Source organism: Corapipo altera, unplaced genomic scaffold (assembly GCF_003945725.1).
Source record: "Corapipo altera isolate COAL_440 unplaced genomic scaffold, ASM394572v1 56, whole genome shotgun sequence".
NCBI classification, from domain to species: domain Eukaryota; kingdom Metazoa; phylum Chordata; class Aves; order Passeriformes; family Pipridae; genus Corapipo; species Corapipo altera.
In genome coordinates, this window is record NW_020884896.1 from 2,755,462 (window position 1) to 2,767,054 (window position 11,593).

At 34.3% G+C, this 11,593-nt stretch overlaps 1 protein-coding gene across 3 annotated transcripts in view; it reads left to right on the forward strand.

The window, feature by feature from the left end:
* Positions 1-11,344, forward strand: part of LOC113949412 (protein FRA10AC1) — a 37,342-nt gene extending 25,998 nt beyond the window's left edge. For all 3 annotated transcript variants that reach the window (XM_027647953.1, XM_027647954.1, XM_027647955.1), the window contains 7 exons: positions 1,374-1,419; positions 3,673-3,786; positions 4,763-4,805; positions 6,281-6,405; positions 7,038-7,076; positions 8,377-8,461; positions 8,903-11,344. In XM_027647953.1, the coding sequence (XP_027503754.1) occupies positions 1,374-1,419; positions 3,673-3,786; positions 4,763-4,805; positions 6,281-6,405; positions 7,038-7,076; positions 8,377-8,461; positions 8,903-8,945 (495 nt within the window). In that variant the 3' untranslated portion in view covers positions 8,946-11,344. The remainder of the gene's footprint in view (positions 1-1,373; positions 1,420-3,672; positions 3,787-4,762; positions 4,806-6,280; positions 6,406-7,037; positions 7,077-8,376; positions 8,462-8,902) is intronic.
* The last annotated feature ends 249 nt before the right edge of the window (positions 11,345-11,593 follow it).

An 11,593-nucleotide genomic window follows, 5' to 3' on the forward strand; every position in this document is an offset into this window, starting at 1 on the left:
ACAAAATCTTCTAGTCAGATAATTTTTCTAAAGATCTCTGCATAGAGATTGTAGCTCAGATCTCTTTTGGAATTTTTCTTCCAAGAAAAACTTTGTTTTCTGAAATACTGGATAATTATAAGGGCAAACTTCATGGGAGCGTCTCTCCTGAGGTCTGAAAAATAAGCAGAGCACCTTGTCAAAGACTGAAGCTCAGAAGAAAACAGTGAGAAGCTCTAAGAAATATGAACCCTCAAGACTGCAGCCACATTGCAGTTGCTGGTTTAGACTGTTTCACTGACTCATGGCTGAGCACACACACACACATGCACACACACACACACATCCACACAGAGATGGCTGAGACTCCCCTGGTCTCTCAGCACACCCCCTGTGCTGTCAGCCCTAGACATACAGAGGTGTTCTCACACCCAGAGCTGACCCGTGCACACTCGCTCACCCTCCATGCTCCCAGGCCCTTCACCTTGCTGATGGTCTGGCTTGGTCTTCACTGCTGCTCACACACTCACTTGCACGCCTGCACTCATCTTGGTTGCTGGCACTGCAGTCAAAGAGGACCCTGTGATCCATGATCCCACTTTTCATTGTGTGGTTAGCACATACAATCTTTTCCTTTTAATCAAATGCCGATGTGAACCTCTGGTATGAGGCTACTTAGAGACAGTGTGTTCTGACAGCTATTGCTTGTGATGGGTCTGTTACCCCTTACATTTTCCCTAGATAAGAAATTTTTAGGTCAAGGTTGTCTTTGAACCTTCAGTGCATCTTGTCTGCAAGCTTTCAGGCTGATAACTGACCGTCTGTATTGTCAGATAGTTTTATTCTATTGTCAGTTTTGTGATGCAGCAAGGGAGCTGCATTAGCTCTGCTCTGCATCTAAGCTTTACTTTGATATGCATTGGACTTGAAATGTTTTCTTCTCGTTGTTGTCTTATTTTTCTAGAAAAGTTCTTATTTGCTGTCTCTGCTTTGTTTTGTAGCTTAACAGATTGGAAATGTCTCCTATTGCCAAGAAATGAAATCTGTTTGACACCTGGTCATTAAATAGAATACATTTTGTTCTTTTGTTTTTATTTCCAGATTTCTAGGCCAACTTGTCTTCCACTTGGAAATGTTAATATTTTAGCTTTTGTAATTGTTTTTCAGTATGGAGACTTTCCTGTGAAAATAAAAATATGTAAAGTATTTTTATAAATAAAATACCATTCTGCAAGCAGAGGCAGAGAGATATATTTAATTAAAAGAGAAAGAAATTAAGTTTTTCTGACCGAGATTGAATGGATGAACCACATGCAGGAAATCAGTCAACTGAAATTATTCTTTCCAATACTGAATACGTTGAGTATTTACAACTTAATTTTGTTTCTTAACAGTTTGGATTTAGATGGCGACATGAGAAAGAAGTAATTTCAGGAAAAGGTAATACTATCTTTCATTTTTTATTACATTTCTTGATGCTTTTTGACATAATTTTGTTAGACAGTATTAGACAATACTGGTAAGTTTATCAGATAATAATGGACGATAAATTGACTTAACTTCCAGCTTTACTGTTTTATGCACATAGGTCTAGAGTACACACTGATCTGCATATATTAACATTAAAAGAACATTTGGTTTATTCTCACAAGGTCAGATTTGTAATGAACACCACCATAATGCATTTGATAATGTAGAATACTCTTAATTGAAGTCTCTCAGTACTTTTCCTCGGGAAATTATTTATTAATAGTTTCTCCAGTGCTGTTCTGCAAAAGGTTAACTTTTTAATCAAAGTTTCTTGTGTGATGTCTGTTTGAGGTTAAATTGGAATTGAAAGCCTCAGTGGGAATAGTGGGAATGGTTATCATGTCTCCCAATCCTATTTCTGAATCAGCAGCTTAATTCTGTGTGTGAATTCTCACCAGTGTGTTCCTGGGACCTTGCACAGCAGTCCCCATTCCATGGCCTAGTTGCTTGGGCATTTTCAAGTTGCTGAACAAGCAAGAAAATGAGGTGAATAAATTGCTCTTCCTGTGGGTGGATCCTCATACGTGTGTAGTTTTTGGAAGTCATGGATGCAGACACAAGAAAATTGTATGGGGTGATATTCTTGATCAGTGTCTCTCAGCTACAGTTTTGTGGAGAGCTGCATTCTGTAAACAGCTCTGTTATAGTATACTATGGAAAGTTAAAAAAAATTATGTTTTTAAAAATTTATATATCACATTAGGAAGTGTAAACATTAATTATGGCATTTTTAAGCTATAAAGGTGGTTGTAGTAATATGTTGCATTCAGCACTACAGATTATGTTACCAGATAGTTACATTTGGTGCGTGCTTTATTGAATGCTTTAAAAAGATAATTAAAATTAAATGAGAAATAAATTATTTTTATGTCTTCATGGGGGAAAAGAATTTAAAACTGCATTGTCATTTTAATATGTGGTACTCCATATTTTAAAATGTGGCAAAAAGTGCAGAATTACATGTTTCAAGCTTTTTAATGGAATGCTGATGCATAGCGTACAATGGAATATAAGAATTGATAAATCCTCCCTTTCACCACTTGAGGGCGCGAGAACCCAACGCGCTCACGGATGTCGGACTCTCTTCCCGAGTGCGGTTCTAAACGATCCTTTAAAAAAGGCGTGGGTCTTCAATGCTATTTTCAAATATAAATCAGCAATATAAATTGATTTACTCAAATCTAATAAAACGTTATTACCTGCCTGTCTGATAATTCGCATTGTATGTACTTAATTTAGCTGTGTCAGTAATAGTGGTGATGAGAACCACTGCTGGTGCCTTCAAATGTTCACATTGCAAGTGTTGTTTCATTGCAGAACTGAAGTATCTGAGGACACTGCCAATCCACTAGTTAGCAGCTTAAGCAGAATTTTCTGAGGTTAATCATTCACCAACAGTCCTGCTTGTGAGCCTATTAGTACACATCCTTCACATCCCTTCTACCAGCCCTGTATACAAATCAGGCTTCTGCAAAAGGAATATACGTATCTTTATTTCTCCAATATTAGGAAGTCAGTGCTGTAAACAACATTGGTTATGTGCAGCGTTGCCTTTCACATAATGAACTGAAGGAAGCTATTAAAGCTGACATATCGTTTCTCTCAAAATTGGATTTCCTTTTCTTGAAAGAAAGATGTTTATGGAAGGTCATTAGAATACAAGTTGTATATCTGGTATATCAGGTAAATTAGACAGGCAATAAGAATGTGACCATCTTCATTTGGTATGTACATGATACTTTCAATAGTTTGATGTCATTAAAGATGCATGTCTGTATCACACTTCCTAATCCATCACCACTACTATGTAAGTAATTATTTAGGATATAGAATTTATCCTAGTAACATTCATTTTTTCAGAGTTCAGTATTAGGCTTATTATTTCTTAGCATATCTTCATCCATACATTTCAAAACACAGTTCCAGTTTTGTTTTTCTTTGCAAATAGGCAGTATTAGGCATGTTTGATTGATTGATTGATTGATTGCTTTGTTGTTCTCTGTTTTTGTTTCCTTACTCTAGATGTTATTTTTAGATTTTCACTCTTTTATTTGAAAGAATGGAACACGAAAAGCAAAAACTGAGCAAAACCAGAAATAACAAACCTAAACCTATGCATGTTAATCATTGAACCACACTTTGCTGGTTTTGACCCCTTTACAGGTCAGTTTTCCTGTGGAAATAAGCACTGTGATGAGCAAGAAGGCCTGAAGAGCTGGGAGGTGAATTTTGGCTACACTGAACATGGTGAAAAGAGGAATGCACTTGTGAAGTTGCGTAAGTCAGCCCTTCAAGGATAGGTACACTTAAAAGTAGACAAATATCTTGTGCTTTAAAAGCCATCGAACAAGACTCAATGATAATTATATTAGTTCATGCAAAGTGAAAAATGCAGAATAGGATATAATTTTCTTAATCACAGGTGGTAGTATGATGGTCTTGATTTAGAGAGAACAGCTATTATCATTATATATAATGAAGTTGTTACAGATCGACTACTTCATACTGTGTAATGAATGATGTCATAAAATTAGAATAATCGATTATAAGCTGTTCTGTATACAGGCATGTCTAGTTTTAATGGACAATACCACATTGCAGGGAGGGTTTCAGCATTGTCACTACTTATTCAGTTACAACCCTTAGGAGTCCTTAGGGTTTTGGACCAGACAACTACTTGCACACCTTCAGCTCTACGGATTTTAATATTTATGTTTTCTTGCAAAGTTCTTATCTTTAATGAAATAATTTCTTTTCCATTCTTGCATCTTGACTGGGATTTTCTTTTTCAGTATTGTGTATATTTTGATACATTCATCAAATAATTAAACTTACCACCTTTTACACAGTTACTTTGTGTAAAACAAGCTAATGGTGGTTTCTTTCTTTTGTGTGCAAGACACTCCATGTAGGAGCACTTGGTCTCTGGCAAAGCTCTAAGACACTTATGGGTCTTCAGTGTTATTATAGAACAATTTGATCTGTCCAAGACCCATAAAATATGATGTCTGTACATGATAAGCACTGATACTTTTTTAGCCAATGCTAAACCTGTGATCTTTCTCCAGGTTTAGTAAAATCTGTGTTTGTACTGAAGAATTTTGTTGTGGTATTTTTCTAAATCCTGGCTGCAATTACATTGTAACTACAGTTTTGAAGGAAAAGCTACTGAAACTGAAAGATCTACTTCTAAATTTTGTTAATTATGCTTATCAGAATGATGGCTGCAATGTTCTTATTTTCTCTTTTTCAGGAGTATGTCCAGAATGTTCCTACAAACTAAACTTTCATCACCGGTAATGAAATATTTTAAAATATGGGGGGTGAATTATTGATAGGTTACAGTTATGATGAACAGCAAATAGGGGGAAGACTTCACCTAGATGATTAGGAACTTTGTTTATGCTGAACTAGCATAAAGTTCTGTAGTTCTTATAGAGTCACTGACTTGTCCCTGTTGAGAGTTAGGGACTGCACTAATGAAAGTGCAAAACCCCTCAAACTGGAAGAATCCCATCCCTACCACCACAGAAGTTTCATTTGCTTCATTTCAGCCTAGTGATTATTTTTCTTATCTGAACATTTATGCAAAACACTTTTTAAATTTCCCCTCTTGCTGTGTTTCAGAGCTGAAATGCTTTTCCTTTTACTAGAAATAGTGGCTTTATGTGTGAGTCAAGTGACTGTGCTTGGAAAGTTTGAATTTGAATGTTTGTTCTTCTTTGAGAATCACTTATTAATTGGAGAGAAAATTAGTGTATTTCGAACCTACAAAATGTGTGCATTAAGATTAGATTTTTTAAAATTTGTTTTTTATATAGTATCTGTAATCTTATTGAATTCCACAGCTATTGACCCTCAGGTTTTATGATTTTTTAAATTTTGACGTGGCATTAACTTAGTTGCATGTCTCAGTAATTAACCCATACAATTATCTGCAAAGCATATGAAAGGCAAACCTCTGAGCCAGGAAACAATGATTTCTTTTCTAAAGTAACACAAATGAAACATGCATCTAGTAGTCAATCCATTTTGAAAGTTAATTCATACGCAATTTCACTAGAGCACTGTGTAGGCAGATATTAGGAGGGATAATTCATTAACTGAGATTAGTTTGATCTGTCTTGATTTTTGGAACTAAAATCGTAAAACCACTTGAGTTCTGAATAAGCATGGACACACATTGAGACTGTTCCAGAGTAATACTTACTTTGAAACAATTTCACTGACCTCTTCGTACAAAGAAGTAGGAAAAAGCCTATGTTCTTACAACAAACCAGTATAAGTAATGCTGAAAATAAAACACATGACTTGGTTGTTTGCAGCAGCTTCTTAGGCTTGAGAGTCCTCTACCTCAGGTTTTGTTGCTATCAAATATGAAAATATATTTTAAAATCTGTATTAACTGTGTTTTTCTCACTACATATATACAAAGTTGTTTGCTAAAAGAATAAAACTCAAAATAAGTAAGAATTCGGCATGTTATAAAATTGTTTTCTGTATTTAATGTTTGTTTGCCAATGCACTGTTTTTGTTGTCTGTAGCAGTGTCATATTAGTGAGTTTAGCATTTCCTGTCCTTTACCTTCAGCTCTAGAACTCTTGTGTTTCTATAGAACTTTTCTTTTTAAAACCAAATTAATTTTTTTCAGTTTAGCTACTGTTAGGTTTCTGAAAAAATGAGAACTGTTTGACTGAATTAAATGCTTCAGATTTCCTGTTGCATAAGAAGTACATATAATAGAGAAGGTGTATATTCATCTTTTTTAAAGGAGGAAAGAAGTCAAAACACACAAGAAAGGAGGCACAGCTGTACAGGACTCTAAAGAGCCAAAAAATAAGAAGACTAAATTTTCTCATTCAACAAAAAAGAAGTCCAAAAAAAAGACCCATAAAGGTACATTTAAGTTTTAAACCTTCAGTTATTAAAATATACAAATGTGTTAGTTGAACCTTAGTTTTGCTATACCTGCATAGATGTAGACGCATAATTATGTATAGATAAATACATTTAGTTATACACAGAGATATATAACTTTCTTGATTCTAACACAGGTAGTCAAAAAGATAAGTTTCTGAGGTAAAATTTCCTAGATGCAAAAAAAAAAGATAAATTTCTTATATGTAGCAGAGAGGGAGAGCCTTTTGAAAAATATGCATTATAAGGAAAATTTGTCCAAGAATTGGACATTGCATACCAGAAAGGGTTGTGAAGTATTTCATTTCGTGAGGCTTTGGGGTTGAAAGCCTTTTGGAAATGTTAGATAACCTTTTTACACCACAGATCTCGGGATAACATAATTGAACTAAAACTAAGACCTTTGCACTCATGCAAAAAAAATCCTTCTACTTCGGAATTTGCTTGCTTTTTTCGAGTGTGGTGTGTGCGTGTTTGTGCACATGTTTGTGTGTAATACATTGTGAAACAATGTGTGTGAGCAACTGTGTGTAATCCTTGTGAACAATTTAAGATAACAGATAACCAAGGTAAGCTTACTGGTTTTTTTCTATCTTGGTGCTTCTGTACAGATCAGGTTTCTTCAGAAGATTCAGATAGTTCTGATAAAGGTAAAGTATTTTAATATCTCTTATGTTTTTGTAATAAGTTGTATTATTTCATTTGTCATTGAGCTTAGTTTTATTAGCTGACTTTTTTATTATTTTATAAGATAAAAATACTGTGTGCAAACAAACAAATATGAAGGTTCAAATTAATTACTTATATATCCTGGAGAAAAACTGTAGGGAATTTTAAGAAGGAAATTGTTTAAGCAAAGAATGAAAATGTGGGCAGATAACAGAATAGAAATAATCCGAAAAGTGAGAGGTCAGACTGTTCCAGAAAAGAGTAGAGGGTGCAAAAATAGGTACATTATTAATTGCGTGGGTCCAGTTATGCAAATGTATACCGTGTAGTCTGTGCTGTGTAAGGAAAGTACTTTTCTGATATAATAACTAGTACATTTCCCTTCACAGAATTGTATGTACTCTGCTCAAAAAAATAAAGATTTTAAATACATCCTAGCCTTTAATAAAGTCTTTTCACTATCACCAGTAGTACCTCAGAGACCAACTTGTTGCACGAGCACTCAGTCTCAGTAACTCTTTAGGCACTGGTTGTCTCTGTAGCTCAGTAATTCCAGTCTCCAGTTTCTTTTTGATTAAAAAAGCCCCATCTTCTGGTTATGCCAATTCTTGCTGCAGACCGTCTAGAAGGGATTGAGTGTTTCTATTGATTTCTGTGCTCTGCTGTACATTTTTAAGGATGTCTTGAGGCTCCAGGTTTTCCCAGTTAGCTGCAGGAAGACCTGAAGCAGTTTTCTTATGACTTGGACCATGCCCAAAGTTTCTGTTTTGCCAGGAAAGCTTTATTGGAAGATCAGTTTTTTCTAGGTCAGTTCATGTTTCCGATACGAGTTTTCACTCCTGTATACTTACACAAAACAGTTATGCAGTAATCGTTGTTTTCTGACAATTTCACTGGTAAGTCACGATATAAATAATCGTTTAAGTAGAAATAAGGTAATTGATCCATTTAATGTCATTAATTGAAAGTGTATTGTAACTCTGGGTTTGCGATTGTTTGATTTTAGGAACAAAATGCTGTGCTGCTGTTGTGTCGAGAGCAGTGTTTTCACACAATTGTTGTTATGTTTGGCCAAAACGTTAGTTCATGGTATCCAAGAATATTTTTGATGCTACATTGATTACAGTTGCAAAACGTTTCCATTTTCACTTTATGCAAGGTAAAGTGTTAATTCTCATGATTGTAGTTAAACATTGCTCCTAGTAATATGCTATGTAAGTAAAAAAAAAAAGATTAATTATTTTACAATTTATTTAATAAACACTTTAAATTTTTTAACAGATTCTAATAACAGCGATGCAGAAGATGGTCCTTCAGATGCTGACTTTTGGAAAGGTCCCCTACAAGATGCAGATGAAAAATCACGGTTAGTTTGATCCTGTGAACTTGTAGCTGGTAAAATCTACAGTGTCCATTCAGAACTGCAAAGGCAGAGATTTTTCCTGAGTGTTTCAATGAATAATCTGACATTTAAAGTTATATCAAATCTTTTTCCATGCTAACCTAAGACTGTGTTTTTAAAGAGGAGTCATACACAATTCTGGATGAAAACCTTTCTCAAGCCACTGATACCACTGCTGTCTTACCTTCTACTATACTGTTAATTATTTTAGAAGTAAATCCTAACAGCTCACTGCTGTTGCACAGTCGAGAAATTGTGAAGGGTATTGGAATAATTCAAAATTATCTATACGTTCTACAATTCTAAGAAGAAGTTTGCTAAATATTTTTCATACAAAGATTATCTCTTAGGTAAAAATCCAAAGCAGAACTGTCTTTGATGTTTTTGTTGTTGTTGTTCTTACAGGGAGGAGGAGTTTGATGAGTATTTTCAAGACTTGTTTCTCTAAACCTTGACATTGATATAGGCTGACTTTCTTCATAAATTGTCAAGATGGAAGTCTGGAAATCCAGTCATAATTTACCAGAGACCTCTTTCTGCCAGCATACTTTTTCTACAGTCGCTCATATGAACCATTTGGGTAGATTATCTTTGTAGAAGGCTTCAAATCTAAAAACTTTGTTTCTTATGATAGGTAGCATACTCATGAAACAAGAGAAATAACTTTTTCAGTGCAAAAGATATATGGCACCCAGACTTAAACAAACAAGAATATGGTTTATTGACATTACATCAGAAGTTCACTGCTTTTTATTTTATCCCAAACTTCAGGTATTGTCAGATTTTTATGAAGGAGCATTTGTAAGTTTCTGTGAGTAGTTTAAAGCCATACACTTTAATATATTTGTATTTTTAATTTATTTAACAAGAGTTAATAGCCTTAAATTTATTGGCCATGTAGACTTTAATATTCAGGTATTAGTCTCCGTAAGCATTTTAAAGTGCTATTGGAGAAGTTCAAGTTTTATCGAATATGTACTCTGCTTGAATTAAGTAAATTGTGAAATGTCTCCCATAATCCTTTAAAAAGTTCAGTTTATTGTGACTTTGTTTTAAATTTTAGCTAAAATGTGATGTGTCTTATAATTCCATTTATAAAAATTTGGTTGGTTGGTGAAATTTTTGATGTAAAACATACATGTGTGGCTTTCTACCGGAGATGTACATGTGACTTTTATGTTATCTGTGGCTTCTGATCTCCTTTCCATTAATTGAATGTTAATCCTTCTTTAAAGTGTAATCCTAAATATACAAGTAAAGCATGTATATTGCTTGAGAAACTTACTGGATTTGTATTCCTCTTCAAGGTGTAACATATCTTTAAAGATTCATTCAGTTATGTTTCACAAGAAACAGTCTGCACATGAATAAGTACAGTGGGTATTTTTTTCTGTCAGGTGCAAATTACTTTGGATACGAAGAACAAACTTTTTAAAATTAAATTTTCATGTTTTTCTGAGGAAAGTTACTATTGTATAAAATATATCTTTTGATAAATACTTCTCACTATAGATATATGTATAGAAAGTATTTATAGTAAGTATTTGATGTGGAAAAAAAAACAGCAGAGATGGTTGCAGTGTATTTATGAACATTTTACATGCACTCATGAATAAGTTGAGAACTCTATTTACAAGTATTACTTAACAAAATTACATTTTAAACAGTTTGTACTTACATAATAGATGACAGTACAAGGACATATTTAGGGTGTCCTTGAGTAAGAAATAAATGTAGCCTTGCATGAAGGCTTCTTTAGGTAAGAAGGTGGATTTAAAGGTTAATTCTCTGTCATCTTGAAAGCTTGGTTGAGAGTCAAATCCAATCTGCAGCAATCTGCTTAAGCGTGTGCAACTTGCCCAAAGGGGCTTTTGTCAAATGTGTTGCTATATTTGTTGCTTCAAGTATTGTATATTAAGTATGTGTTCAGGATAACTAACTCCTCTTTGGGTCTTTAAAATACAGTTATAAAAATTTACATTATACATAGTAAATACATAATTTAATACAGTTTGAATAATATTACATTATCAAACAACCTTGAAATAGTTTTCTTTAGTAGCTGCATTTAATACAGAAAATAACATGATACCCAGTTTTATGTCATAACTCTTTGCATAAAATATTTGGCTCATTTATAAGTCAGGATGTTTTAAGCGTTTGGGGTTTTTTGGGGGATTCCTTTAATTTTGAGTGATAATTGTACACAGTATTTCTGTTCATAGAGCATTCCTAGAAAGGTTTATATAGAGCAATTCACTGATTCTCCTTTCTCTGTGAATACTGAGGGCCCTTCAGAGGGGAAAAAAAGTGTGGGTCTTCTTTGTTTAAAGGGGGAGGAAAAGTGGCAGGATTGAGTCTGCATGTTGAATTTGCTTATTGCAGGAATTGCATTTGACATCCATCTCCTTGGATTTGGAACTGGTTCCAGTGAAAACTCAGATCTGTGCAGAATATACCAGCCATTTCCCCTCCTCCCTCTGCAGGAGGAGCTGGCTTTGCAAGACCTGAGTAGAATGTATGGAGTGGACTGTCATTGTTCAAGAACAGGTTTTGGTAGCTCTTCATTGTTTATGAGGAGCTAATTTGTGTGCAGTCTGTCTCTGGTAGTAGAGAGAGAGGTAATGTGAATTCTAATGTGCTCTACCTCTGTTTTCCTTTCCCTTCTCATTATTAAATTGTTGCCAACTAATTGGTTTTCAAATACTTTAATTTATTGCATTTTCAAAAGGGTACATTGGGAGTATGTGAGCCTTTTAAAATGCTTTTGAATGTAGATCCTACTTTGGACATGCTGGTATCTTAGCAAACTCTCTTGGCAATTTTGAAAAAACACAGTGTACCGTGGGCTTGCTTTTTATAAACAGAGCCAGGGAATTGTGTTGAGCATTCCTAAAGTGAAGGAGATGTTTACTCTAGAACTTTATATAGTGTTGAGAATGAAGGGAATGGATGGAATTCCAGATTAAGGAAACACACGTAATATAAAAATCTAAATATACAAGTAGCAATAGTTGAATTTTTTGTTTGAATTGTACACATTAGATTTCATTCCATAATTTCATAGATCTGCCAAAAATTGTATGTTTTCTGGAC